The 14,500-nt window shown below is 40.3% G+C and overlaps 1 protein-coding gene across 2 annotated transcripts; it reads left to right on the forward strand.

The window, feature by feature from the left end:
* Positions 1 to 1,185: 1,185 nt before the first annotated feature.
* On the forward strand, positions 1,186 to 14,489 carry CCDC107 (coiled-coil domain containing 107). Of its 2 annotated transcripts, XM_044455754.1 has the most exons (7): positions 1,186 to 1,439; positions 2,760 to 2,968; positions 5,850 to 5,916; positions 6,175 to 6,265; positions 8,170 to 8,279; positions 8,831 to 8,910; positions 14,429 to 14,489. In XM_044455754.1, the coding sequence occupies exons 1-7, from the start codon at positions 1,286 to 1,288 to the stop codon at positions 14,438 to 14,440; spliced, it is 723 nt and encodes a 240-aa protein (XP_044311689.1). In that variant the 5' UTR covers positions 1,186 to 1,285; the 3' UTR covers positions 14,441 to 14,489. The 2 variants fall into 2 exon arrangements, with proteins under 2 accessions (XP_044311689.1, XP_044311688.1); XM_044455753.1 differs by lacking the exon at positions 14,429 to 14,489 and having other exon boundaries at positions 8,831 to 9,328.
* Positions 14,490 to 14,500: the final 11 nt, after the last annotated feature.

Below are 14,500 nucleotides of genomic sequence, written 5' to 3' on the forward strand. Positions count from 1 at the left end.
CGATGGCAGCGCTGCTTGTTGCTGTGTGCCAAAGGCTTGGGCTGCGATCCTAGACCGATTTACCTGGTAGTCAACCTGACTGAACTCAGCGCGACATGTTTGTGAGCAGAAATGGGTAGCCTTTGGCTATCACTCCATTTTTAATTCTGGAAACGCTTAGGCTGCAATCTCACCTATGTTCGAAAGGATTATCTCAGTGGGGCTTTCTTGCAGATAAATGGATACAGGATGAAACTGATTAAGGCTCGTTCTTATTTCCCTAACGTCCCGTCTACTGAGGCCACGCCCAGTATTTTTAAGATGAGTCCGAACCAGGGACAAAGTACAAAGGAATGTAGCCTCCTTTAAGATACGCTTTAGGGTCCTTCGTAGTCGAAAAAGGTGAGACTTTTCCTAGAATCTGTCCAGTGTGCGGTATTATAAGTTGCATCTATATGTCAAGTTTAAGCCGATATTGTTTAGACGCTAATGTAAGGGTACACTGGAATCACCTGGGCCAAAATTCCGCAACCCAACATCAGATGCACAATTTAGCGTCAGATCTTAATCCTTTTATGTTTAGAAAGGAAGAAGTACAACTCCTCCCAGCATACCTCCAGCTGGGATATGCTAGGAATTGTAGCAAACATTCTCCTGCCTTGGCGCTGAATTCACTTTCGTGTAATGGCTATATTACCGAGATAGCGGTTTTGCTGGCTGCTTTCCTTCTAGAGTATACAGACAGGATTGCATATCCCTTTAAAACTCGTTTGGTCATATCTTTGATGAATTTGCAATCAGGATATGAAAAAGGTATATTCTTGGCTGTGTTTTGGAAAAAGGCACTGCGCCTCTCATTGCTGAACCATCTACAGTCCGTTGCAGCGGGTCTGAATACGAAAGTTACAATCTTACATCCACTTACTTAGGAGTGCACCCTAATGAAAACAATAAGATCTGAATAGGGTTGTAGTATAAACCTGGCTAGTTTGGCCAAAAAGGAACGAAAGCAGCCTGGAAAGGAGCGATTTTGTATTTGGGGTCTGGGATCAAAGTGTGCAGAGAGGTCTCCAGCCTCGGGATAAACGACCTCTAGCCCCCTGGCAGAGAGAGAAAGCGGAAGGTGAGGATCCGGAGGACTTTACCCACAAGTCTATGGTTTGCTTGGCTGGCGATCTACTTCCTTGCCGACGCAGCGACTTCCTCTCAAGCATCCGCAGATCGGCGAAAGCACACTGACGGAGTAAGGGTGTTGCTTGTTTTGCTGTTGCCGCCAGCGTCTTCATAAGATTTGTTGCTCGCCGCCATGGTGCTGTCCTCGGTGCATCAGGCTCTGGTCTCCGTCGTGCTGGTGCTTTGCATTTTCGTGGTGATGCCCAGGATGTTCGGCGGAGGCGGGAGAGCCCCGCGGACTGGCAAGTCCTCACCTGGCCGTCGTGATCCCCATCAGCTCCGCCATGGTATCGTGCCCGTCACCTTCTTCCAGCCCATCCCTGCACTCCAGTACAGAGGGAGCCAGGAAGCCCCCTAGGCTAGTTGACGAACTGTCTTTCCTTAAGAGGTGTCTCTGTGCTAGTAACCTCCTTTTGTTTTGTTTTGTTCCTCCTAAAGAAAGTATTAAATTCTGTTTTTAATGTAGGCCTAAATTCAAAGCTCCAGGTGGAGTTAGATGATGGTAGTCTTACAAAGTCTTCAGATGTCTTCCTTATCACAGATGCATTAGGACCAGTCTGTTAACTGCATTGGCATCAAGTGGAAAGATAGCTTTTCCCTTATTTAATCTAAAGCAATTCTTCAACGTTTTTAGAATTCAGCAGTATTTTGAGATCTAATGTCAAGGCAGGCAGTTTAAATGAAGGCCAAGAACTAGAGTTCTTAGATAGGCAAAATGAAAAATAATGTTCTTTATGTCAAATTATTTCTCCTATTAGGATAGTTACTGTAGCCTTTCTGATATGGACTGCACATTTTGTTGTTAATTTCAATGTAGTAATGGGTATTTTTGGTCTCATTGAATGTGCTGGAAAATGAATACACTTGTGTATATACATGTAAAAGGCTTTTTTATGAGCTGTTAAAGAGTATACACTTTCTGTAATATCTCAAAATAGATCTTCACCGGGGTCATGTTGATTTGCATGAGAATATCCCAGAGCTGTCTGCTTTGAGACTGAAGATAGTCCTGTTTGCTAGTTAGAGTGGCCCAGCAGAGTAATTTTCACATGATATACTCACTGATTGAGTATAGCCCATAACATCCCTGAGAATGAGAAACACTGTTTTTTTTTTCCATCTCATTCCGGGGTCCAAGGTGACCACATACCAGAGAGCCTAGTATGGGAAAAAAAAACCCTTATTTTTCCTCGACATCAGCCAATCTGAGACTTTGCATGGATAATGTAGTTAGAGTTGTTGCCATGGTGAAACTGATTTCTCAATAGTCCAGTATGATTCTTTTGTTGCAGATTAAAATTCCTCATTTTGTGCACTGGAAATACATTTCTTCTTCTGTTTCAAGACAAACCTTGCTGTTCTTTTTCTAGTAATATCTGTCTTGCCCTTCATTGTTTAGCAGTAACTGTCTTGCCCTATTGTCTTTCACCTGGACTCCAAGACTGTGCTGTAAAAGCTAAAATACTGTAGGTATATTTGTTAATCTGTGTGAAGGATTCAAGCAAATCCATACAGTTTGACCCAACACATCACCCAAGCAATTTAGAGTCAGTTCTTCACTGATTGTAATTGACTGGCCCTAAAAACTTAAAACACTTGTCCTGTAGGTGGACCTGAAGGAGTTACGTCACCACAGATGAATTCAGAAACTTCTGGAAGCAAAGCAACATATCAAAGCATCCAGCAAATGAGGAATGCAATGGAGAAGGAATTGAAGGCTGAGCGGACTAGAGGGAATGGCAAAGACTTTGCTTTAACACTGATGCCCTTGTATGCTGTTGGTGTAGGAGTGTTTGCGTTATACAAATTCTTAAAGGTAAATATTAATAAGGCAGAGTCCTAGTGGTCCATATACATGGTGCAGACCTGTATAAATGTAGCTTATATTTTCAAATTTGCATTATTAAGTAGAAATGTTAATTTTCCTTCCCTTAATTATTTAAAAATATAAATGATTTAAAACCAGGTTTCAATAAATCTTTCTTTTTTACAAATTTAAAGTGTGTTAGGGCTTTGCCATGTAGTGCTATAATCATCTATACTAGCTTTCCCCAGGCCAGGAATTTAGGGAACTGTAGTGTCAATTATTTGGAACACACAAGGTTGAGGAAGGCTAAGGTCCGCCTGGCACCGTCGTTATTTGTTTTTCGGTGCCAGGTGAAGACCTTTTTATTTAAACATCATTTTAATTGTTAACAATATTTACTTATTTATCTGGCCAGGGCGACTTCTTTTCTTTTATAACTTCTTTTATATCTTTTATATATTTTTACTTATTTTATATTGTTAATTTTTAATTTTATATTGTTATTTTTGTATTTTACTGTATTTTATTGTGTTGTAAGCCGCCCCGAGGCTTCGGCAAGGGGCGGCATAGAAATGTTCTAATAAATAAATAAATTAGACTCACTTCAAGACTGAACTGGGAGAAGACAACAGCCTATTTTACATGAAATCCTAAACTTATAGCTTGTGCTCTTCCCTCCCCCACTCTTCTGGCACAGCCACAAGATCAGAAGCTTCTATTTTAGATTAACCATAGTTTAGGGTTTGCAAATGAAGTTAACTTTTTTTTAATTACCTGAAACAAACCACCTTCATAAATCACAGTTTGTGTTTGAATGATACAGCAAGCTGCAGTTAATTTTATGGAAGTGAAAACTTTCAGACTTCTTGCATCTAAACAGGATGGGAAGAGAGAGTGCATGAGCCAGAGACTAAAGTGGGGTGTCATGATATGTCTTAACTAGGGTTAAGAATCTCTTCCTTTAAGCATTTGTGAGCTTTCTCTTGTGCTCAGCCAGGTCTTCCAAGTGAGCCTAGCTGAGAGGAAGTCTGCAAATGCTTGTGGAACCCCCACTGTGCAACTGGCAATCTTCTGCAAAAGAGGGGCACTGTTTGTGCAGCCATCATGGGCAGGTCTGTTTTCCTGGCAAGACCCTCACAAGAAGTTCTTTCTTTGACACCAGTTGCCACTGCACACATAGTGGATGTTCCTGAGGCAGGAGAGAGGTGCTGCTAAAGGAGGCTGTTTTCCTGGCATGCCCCTCAAAAGTATATATTTATTAAAAGTTTTTTATTCTGTCTTCTCACAGAAGTCTCAGGATGGTAGTACAGTAAGGAGCACAGCATCACATCCTCAAATAAAATCTGATTAAAATAACAAATCTTAAAATGTTGGGAAAATAAAAAAGTTTTGACCTGGCATCAAAAGAAATAAAGTGTCAGCACCAGGCGCGCCTCTCTGGGGAGCATGTTCCATAGCCACTCTCCTGATCTTCAAAGAGGGCTCCTGAAGGGCATCCATCCCAGATCTTAGGGGTTGGCAGGCATTTAACGAAGGAGACGCTCCTTCAGATACATAGGTCTTCAACCATTGAGGGCTTTTTAAAGAGTAGACCTTCAAAGCCAGTTGTAGCTGCCAGCACAGCAGCTGTTCTTGGAGCTGGAGAGAAGTGCTGCATGTGGGGCTTGATTCCTGGTGAGCGCCCTGTGGATGCTGGATGTGCTTGCTGGTGATGGGAGAAGCCAGGCCCAGGAACTCAGAAAGATTCCCCCTCCTGTATAGATTTCTAACACATCCCTAGTGTGAACCATCCCACTATTTCCCCTTCATTTCCCTAGTAAGAATTCAAAATATTATGAACAGTGTGCAGCAGCAGGACTATCACAAATAATCTTTTGACTCTTTAAAACAAGAGTGCACAACTTGTGGCCTTCCAGAGGTTGACCTGTAGCTTTCATTACTGTTCCCCATTGGATAGGCTTCCTAGGCCTAATGGAAGTTATACTCCACAGCCTCTGGGGAACCCACCTATACCTAAAAGAAATAAACAGATATGAGATACATGTCTCAGTATTGTTGTTTTTTCAGGAGAAGCATTTCAGAAAAAAATAAGCTGAAAAAAACGGACAAAGAAGGTTTTTTGGCAACACTGCACTGTGGTTTGGCAGACTGGGTTCCCTGTAGCAGAAGTTTTCCTTGGAGAAAAGCATTTCAACTTTTTATGGCAGGGGTATTGAAACATTCCTTTGCTCAAAAAATAATAGTATATATAATGCTGAGACTGCAGTTCTAAGTGCATTGGAAGAAATATCCTATGTAGTTTCTTGAAGGTTACTTCCTGGTAATTATACTTAGGGTTAAACGGAAGAAATCAGTGATTTTAAGTAAATGTGGTTAATGGTGTAAAACAATACCAAATGTTGCTCTGTTAGGAAGGCTTTCTGTGATTACTGGATTTTTATATAATTTTATATCATTCTTCATGCTGCATAATTTGTATATACAGTTCAGATGGCAAGTGGTAGTGGTAATGTGCATAGGGAATTGCATCCCAAATCAGAAGCAAATTTTACTGCAGTTAGCAAGAGTAAGTAAGTAATAATTAGGTGTAAGTTAAACCATGATGGCATCGTTTTACTGGAGAGAACATGATAGCCTGGTTCAGCTGTATAATCTAGACTGATGCCAGCTTAGTTATGGTGAGGTTAGTAAGACCAAGTCAATTGAAATCTGATTCAAACAGATGGATGGAGATATGGGCTTTATGTGGATTACAGTATATTTTATAGAAAAAGTATTGTTACCTGCCTCACATCTTCAGGGGCTGAACCATTGTACTGCAATTTAAACAAATAGTGAAAGTGGGAGTAACTCTGTTGATGTTTAGGTATTTTTAATTACTTTTTTGTAGATGAAATCTCAAGAGGAAAGTTTATCCAGGAAAGAGAAAAATACTGAAAACAAGACAAATGCAACAGGTAGTAACTGATTCAAAGCTATTTCACCTGTCATTTTTATAATATAGTTTGCACATGAGAGCATCTTAGGGTCAGTTGGTTCTGCTCAGCTGCAGTGGGAGCAAATGAGTGATGAGAAGTAGCATGCTTGCTTCTGGTTTAGTGAGTTCTTCTGGAAAAGAAAAGAATATACAAAGTTCACTTCTGTACACACTAAGACAACTAATTTTCTCATTAGCAATGCTGATTCTTTTTTAAAGTATTTGTTCTCACTTGTAGAACACCAGCTTCTGGAGTTGGAGCAACACCTAGCACAGACAGAGAAAATGTTAAATTCTTTATTAACACAGTTAGATCCACTTTCAAGCTGGTGAGTAAGCTAAGATAAACCATAGAATTTGACTTAAATAGTATCTCAGCTGCCTTAAGACTTAGGGTGCAATCCAGTGGCCTCCTGACATTGTCTCGTGGCCTTGATAGGTTGGAGAGCCAGCTCTGACACTGGGAAAACACTCTTGAAGTTGGAGCTGAAACTCCACGCTCACAGTCTGTGCAAATATTTATGTGTTAGATGGACTCAGAAGATGGAAGTTGGGGATGTGGGGAAACTTTCCAGGTGGCAGGGAGACATGTCACAAATGTCCTCTGAAGAATCCCAACAGTGCTTCAGCCTTTCCTTTCTTACAAGAAGAAAAAAAATGTAGATGGCTGAAATTTTCTCTTTAAATGCTTTGGAAGGTACAGGGAACATGGAGGCATCCCACCTCCCATTGGATGCCTGTAATCCTCAGAGTTAGGATGGTAACAGGCACCCACAATGGGTGATGTCCTTAGAAGTTTAATGTTTACTTGTATGAACCAAAATTTTACAAGATATTTATTAGATAAATAATAAATAAATTACTCTTTCATATTTTCTGCAGGTAGAACTGAAATTTAATGGGAACGGTTTTTACTCCTTTCATATTCTCCTTTTGGATCCAAAATAGCCTACTGATAATAGAACTCCTACAGGAATAAAAGAAAAAAACCAATTTCATTTCATTAACTCTTTTGCATCCAAGTTTTTCAAGCATTTGGGATAGTTCTAGCTCTGGGATTCTCTTTACTTTTGGAAAATTACAACAGTATCCTTTTAACAATCCAGTTAAAAGTTTGTAAAACAAACGAGAGAGTAAAGGTTGGTAAAGGTAAAGGTGGTTCCAGAGCCTTAAAAATGTTGACATAAGGATGGATCATTGTGAGGTTTTATATATTGGAGGTTGTCTGGATGTTGTTTTATAATAGGTCTTAAATGGGAGTACACTCCCCCTGAAAGATCAAATGCATAGCCTGTGAGTCTTCCTGTACTCTGTGCTAACTGGGCAAGGTCAGGTAGCTGCAGCATCCCAGAGTACGTTTTAGCAACTTAAGCTGGTATGTTAGCTACAGCTCTGTTTGGAAAGGACAGAACTTGTCTGTTATCCACATGCTAATGACTTTCAAGCAGGACTGTTGTGTTCTGTATAGTGGGTTGGCTCTGAAGACACTTCAGCTGCTACAGAATGCTGCAATTCGAGTATTGGTGGGTGTGCAATGGACCATATAATCTAGACTTTGCTAGTTACCATTGCATTTCCAAACTCAATTTAATATGCTGGCTTTGCCTTTTAAAGCTCTAAATAGTTCGGACCAAATTACTTGTAGCCTTCACCTTTATCAGCTTGCCTGCATTTTAAGATCAGCAACACTTGCTCACTTTTGAGGAAAGTTAAATGAGCATGTATGCACAAGAGACCCCCCCCCCTTTTTAACAATGGCACAACACCTCTGGAAACCATAGCATGTGACATCTGTCAGGAGCCATCATTTAAGTCTTTTAGGAAAACCCTGAAGACTTACTTGTCTTCTCTGGCCTTCTGACTATATTGCTGGACTGTTCTGTTGTATTTTTGGTTTTTACCTTGTTTAAGAAAACTATGGTGAAGACTACTCATTGTTTGTCTGGGTTCAGAAATAATTCTAAACTGCAATTAGTTTAAAAATGGAAGCAAAAGCTTCTGATCTTCTACTTGTTGTTGTACTCGAGAAGGACGGAGAGCACATGAGTTCAAACAGGAATGTTTTGCTGCATTCATTTACAATGCTTATGAGTGAATGATTGCATACTAATTTGGTAACAATAACAAGACATCCCACTACCTTCTTTTAAGGGTTAGAATCATTTTGGTGCGATTGTAACATTGTTCTCTAGCATACCCTGTTTCACTCTCAAGCATCATTTTGGTTTTACAGCATTAATGCTCTGGCTTCTGAACAGAAGGATGAAATCATGGTGCAGCTTGAATCTATCAGGAAACTGATGAAAGAAAGTGGATTGGACAAATCAGCAATGAAAACACAAGGTACTAACATACCTGGTATTTTAAAACTTAGTATTGCAAAACTCCTGCTCAGAACTCCATTTCTAAGATGGGTGATCTGGCTTCAACAGATTTGTATGACATCTTGACATTTCACTAGTTTGAGTGTAGTATCTGTATCTTAAGCATTTATACAATGGCACAGCAGGACTTATTAGGAAATGAACTTTCTCACTCCTTATGTAGTGACTCTCATTTGTTAGATGATGATATCCTATATGCTCCTGCCTTTATGCAGATGATTTGGTTTGCTTTGTTTAAACAAACAAGTAGGCATACTTCTTTCTGACACTTCTCTTGCTGGCTGAAATTCTTCATATATGATCTATATACATGTTTTCTGCTTCAAAACAAAAGGAAAGTGGTTTATGATACAAAAGACAAGTCAAAGAACCAATTATCTAATTGCTAAAAGCATTATGTTCTGCCATATATAACAAAAATCCTATTACAGTTTTCTTACAGCAACTCTGTTTTAAATACTGTAAAGACATTGGATCTAATTGTAACTCTTTTCTATTTTGTAAATTAAGATACTAGCCATACATGCCAAGAAAAGCTTGAAGACCTTATTCAGTCATTCAGTGAACATCCTGAGGCAGAGATGTATGAGGTGGGTGATGAAAAATGTGGGCGTGAAGTGCTATTTGACAATATTGTGGAACACTCTGGTGACCAGGAGCATAAGCACTGTGGTCATGAGTTCTTACTTAGTCCAATGGAAGAGCTGAAGAAGATGGAAATTGCTGGTGTAACTAATCAAGATGCAGCGAAACCAGATACTGGATTAAGAAGACGTATTAAAAATGAATGATATAAATTAGCAAATTATGATGAATGATTGCACATCTTATATGCACTTTTAAATTATTCTGAAACAGGTTCATATTTACTGTAGTATGCTTTAAAATCAAAATGTTTATGAAATGTTTCTATTCTGTATAAACGTATATACACTTAGAGTCCTATGTGATATTTCACTACAGTATTAAGATTTATGATATTTTTGCAACTATTAAAGTTGAGGAATGGCAACAGAATATTTTGCAAGTATATTTGTTTTATGGCAAACATGCAGCTTTTTTTGTGATGTATATTCCTGCAGAAATAGCACAAAAACTGTTCCAAATCACGTTTTATCTGTAGCTTTGGGTATTGATTCTTATTGTAATTCCAGTGCAGTTCTTGTATGTCCTGTTTTCTTGCTTTATTCTGAAAAAGAGCAAGAATGCAGGTCAGCTTATATGGCTCATGTGGAGAAAATTATTTCAAATTTTATTGAATTTCAATAACCATATCAGGGTTTTATAGGACAATAGAAATTTGAAAAGTCTAGCCTGACAGTGTGAGAAGATAGTGAAATGGAATACTAATTTAGTAATTTTTGGAATGTTATATAACATAGGTTAGGATAAAATGAACTGACAGTTTTGATCTTTTATTTTGAAATTTGTGGAAAAGGATAAAATTGTTCATATTATTTTTGACTTAGGCATTGAGGTTCCTATGAAGACAGAAACATAAGAAAAACTATTTTGGGGCTACAGTCTAATCAAATAGACCAATAAACTGGAATTTATAATTTATCAATTAAATTTGCATATAGTAAAACTGTGTTTCTGAAGAAACATATTTTCGTTTTTTACTATACTGCCATGTCATGGCAGGCACCATTTTTTTTTTTATTTGAGAAAAGTGAACAGTTCTTTTGCGATGTTGCTTGCCTTGTCATCTGCAGTTTTTGATAAGTGCTTGTATTAAAAAAATGCTGACCTTTTTGTTGCTCAGAAATGTTTTTAATGTATTCATCTGATTAATCTACCAAATCCACAAATTGGAACCCAAGTGTTTAGGAAGCTCTTCTTAGAAGAATTGGCAGCTTTTCAACCAACCTTTTAAAGTGTGCTCTTGACAGCAGATGTGGTGATACTATCAGATGATATTTCTGTAGTGTGCATTAGGGATGTATGGATTTTGTTAAATCTATTCCATCTGTGTTTTGTGGATTGTCAGGTGTCTTTTATTCGAGCATCTGCTCCTGGAATCAGATTTTTTCAGGGATGAATGAGAATTATGTTCTGCTAGCACAAGTGTACATTGGTACTAATGCAAATTTGTGCAAGTCCTCTCCAAAAGTATAAAGGTGGTCTGCATGACTCAGGAAAAGGCTGGTCTGTTGTGGAATCTGCAGGCTGAAGTCACAGAAATGTGAACTTGTTACACATTTCTTGGGCATTCCTAGAATGTCTATCCTCCCTTGTTAATTTCAGCACATCAGGCTACTCTTACAAGCACAAGAAGGCAATTTTTTCCCTAATCAAAGTGCCACTAAAGTTAAGAGAAAAATTGTATTTTAAATTGTATTTTGTTTGCCATTCAGTTGAGTTTTGATGAGTGAAGGTGTGGCTGCAGCAGGACTGCAAACAAATGAATAGAGTGGAATTTGTGTGAACTTTGAAGAGGGGTGGATCAGGGAATCGATCAATCATTAAACATTACTGTTGACTTGTGATCCAAGGCTTACAACACTTCCAACTTAGGAGACCAATGTGTAACAAGATTCTCGTGTATAAAATACACATATAGCAAGAACTGGCTTTACAACCCAAAAAGGTAGCGCTGAATCCTTAAATGGGTAGGTGGTGGTCAGCTTAAGACAAAAAGCATTAAGATAGCCTATAATTTAATTGATTAATGGCAACAATCTCCTGTTTGTCCTTTACCACAGTGGGGGAGAAGTTGCAACAGGGTAGCAATAGCTTTTTGATTGTATCCAATACTAGTTCTGCTTAAAGCAGTCCCATGGAAAAGGATTTAAGTTAGATACTCCACATAAATATTGAAGCAGTAGCATCCTTTCTCCTTTATTATGATTTAAGATGCCTGGGAGAGTCTAAGGCATCTTTCTCCAACCTGATGCTCTCCAGATATGTTGAACGACCATCAATTGTTGTAAGCTGCTCAGAGAGCTCAGGTATGAGCTATTGTAGCAGCATACAAATTGAAATAATAAATAAATCACTACCCAGATTTGGGGATGGTGGGATGATTGCAAGCATGAATGCAGTGCCTCCGGTTTTATGTTCCTTAGGGCAAGTTGCATTGGAAAGGCTCTTGCACATTTTTTCCTGATTCCTTTCAAGTCCATAACTCTCCTCGCTAAAACCTCGGCACTCTCATGAGGAGAGGATCTCGGTGGAGGACACGTGCACTGTAGGTCGCAGCTCCCCTGCACCCCGGAATTAAATAAAAAAAGACCAAACCCGCCAGGAAGAGCGAATAGTTGGCCTTGCGGAGCGTCGGTCGAGGTCCCTCGCTGACGCAGCGCACAGGCCGACCTGGCGGGAGGAAATGCCGCGGCACCCTCGGAAGAAGTGGCGCTTTCCTTTCGCCCCTCGCAACGCAGCACGGCGGTGCCGCGCGCGGGAGGGGGAGGAGCGTTGCGGCGCGTTGCCTCGGTAACCGCGGGAGCGCGCTCGCACCGGCGCTGCTGGAGGAGCTGCTCGCCTCATCCGAGAGAGGACGTTAGGCGGGGACATTCATCCCGTCCTCCCCCTTGCACTCAGGAGTTGCAACGGTTGGCACTGCTGCGAGTGTTGCTATGATAATTTATGAAACCAAACCGGGAGAGGGCGGGGGGGGGAGGCAAAAGGGGGAGAGCGGGTGATAAAGGTGTTAGTCCTGCTTAGAGTAGACCCATTGGCATGCAAGAGGCGGACGCTAGCTCAGTGCCAGATGCAGTCCGTGGGACTCGGCCTCAGTATCTCCCAGCACGCGCACACGACTTTTTCCTCTTAACAGGTCCGCGAGTAGGGGACGCCCGCGGACGTGTGAAAGCTGCAGGTGTGTATACGGGGCCGCCAAGGCACAGTCAGTTGGCGGTGGGTTCGCAGCCCAGCAGGCTACCACCATCGATCGGCTCGCTGTGAAAAAGGCCCCGGTAACACCAACGGGACTTCCGCGTAGGAAGGCAGTAGGGCTACAGCAACGCTGCGAATCCTCACCGTTTATTTTAGGGCGCCATCGCATGGCATGTTTTAGACTGAAAAAAGGGTGGCTGGAGAATGCAGGCAGTTTCTGTCCACACCTTGCAACATTCCGTACTCATTTCCAATGGAGAAGTTTTTTTAAAGGCTCCCAGGGTGACTGACAAAGACCAGTAACAAGACAGTTCCTGCTGTCGGGCGTACCTTAGTTAGTGGAGACGTATGCTGTGGTTGTTTACTGACAGTGAGGCCTAAAATGCCCAACTGTATATGCTCCGTATCTTGTACCTTGGAGTACACATGTTTGGGATGGTGGCAGCCACAGACAATTCATTTTCAGTAACCCACACTAAAAACCAACTCATTTTTCTTTGAGTTGCAGCAGTCTGTTTAATATATTTACTACCTGCTCCATTGTGCAAGTTCATGTGGGATTATAATTGCATCACCAGAAAGAGTAAATGAATCACTCTTCCTAAGGGATTTAGGTTTGTATTAGTGTTGGCTCTACTTATAGTAGATGCAATAACATTGGATACAGTTCATTCTTTACAAGCCATCATGTAAGTTAAAAAAAATACAAATCTTGTGAAATAGTGCTGAGCAAAACACACCCCCACACACAAAGTAATAATAAATATAAAAGTAGAATTTTGTAGGTATAGAGCTAAGATTTATTTTTTAAAATCCGCAACAAAATTTCACTGAAGAGAATGAATGTAGTTGCACAGTTATGTTTCATGTGCCAGCTGAATATTGTCCTCTGTTGGTCTGATTTGGCAACAGTTATCCATCCCTTGGTTACATCATGCATAAATTACTGCAGCATATGCAGTATGAAGTTACTCTTGAAGAAAGTCCAGAAATTTCACATGGCAAAAAACATTAATTAGTATACAGTGTGCTACACCAACACTGAAATACTTTCATTGGTTGTCAACTGTATTGGGCGCAATGCTTTTAACCTTTAAAGTTATTGCTTTTAACTTTTAAAGTCCTTAATGGCTTCGAGTCTGTTCTCTGAAAAATTGCCTGTATTATTACGATTCTGTTTGATCATTGAGTTCTGGAGGAAGGGCACTCCTGAAGACACCACTGGCTGCAGAACCCCTTGGTGGGCACTTTACAGATTCTGGAAAGCACTTCTTTCAGAATTATTTGACTCCACTGTCTTGGCTTTCAGAAAAGCTGTTCAGACACAGTTGTAACTTAGCTTTTTCTAATAGCTATGTGCTACTTTAATGTTCTATGTTAATATTTTTAATGACTCAATCCCCTTCTTGTATGCACACCTTAATGTGGTAAGGGGACTTAAGAGTGTCAGAGAAGGCAAGCACAATGTAATCAGGAGGTCACACTCTCAGTAGGATGATCTCTTAGCAGGGACACCCAGGGTGGCATGGTCAAAGCTGGGGCGCTATGCTGAGAGGCATTTACCCTCTTCAAGGATAATGGTCACATCAGCAGAAGAGAATTATTATTATTTACATTTCTATTCCGCCCCTAGCCAAAGCTCTCTGGGCAGTTCACAACGTTAAGTCACCCATCCAGATTTCAACCAGGCCTGACCATGCTTAGCTTCCTAGATTAGGCAGGGTCAGGCACTTCAGGGTAGAATGGACATCTCTGATGGTGATGGGGGCAGAGAAACTCCTGAAAGGCAGATATTGGCCAGCTGCAAAACAAAACAATGCCCCCTTCACTGGAAACTTCAAAATACGTTCCAGTCCCCAAGAAAGGAGATGCAAAAGAGTGCATATAGGCCATTACACTAATTTCCCATGCAAGCAAAGTGATACTCAAGGTGTTGCAACAAGGAATTCTACTTATGTGGAACAAGAAAGGTCTGACATTAAAGTTGGATTCTGAAAAGGAAGATATTCTCAAGATCATATTACAAACTTATGTTGGCTGCTGGAGTGTACCAAAGAATATCAAAAGAAGATTATGCTTTATAGACTACAGCAAAGCCTTTGTGTAGATTTCAAGAAGTGGTGGATTGTCCTAAAAGTGTGCCTCAACACTGATGCATAACTTGTCTCATGAACAAGAAGTTATTGTTAGGATGCAGAAACAGTGGTTTTCTATATGCAAAGGCACCAGATGGGTATATTTTAGCTCTCTTTTTGTTCCGTTTGTACACAGACCATATCATAAAGAAAACTGGATTAGGAAGGAGTGAAAGTTGGTGGAGGACAGCTCAGTAATTTATGATAT

The sequence above is a fragment of the Varanus komodoensis genome, unplaced genomic scaffold (genome assembly GCF_004798865.1).
Source record: "Varanus komodoensis strain SLA01 unplaced genomic scaffold, ASM479886v1 scaffold8, whole genome shotgun sequence".
Classification (NCBI taxonomy): domain Eukaryota; kingdom Metazoa; phylum Chordata; class Lepidosauria; order Squamata; family Varanidae; genus Varanus; species Varanus komodoensis.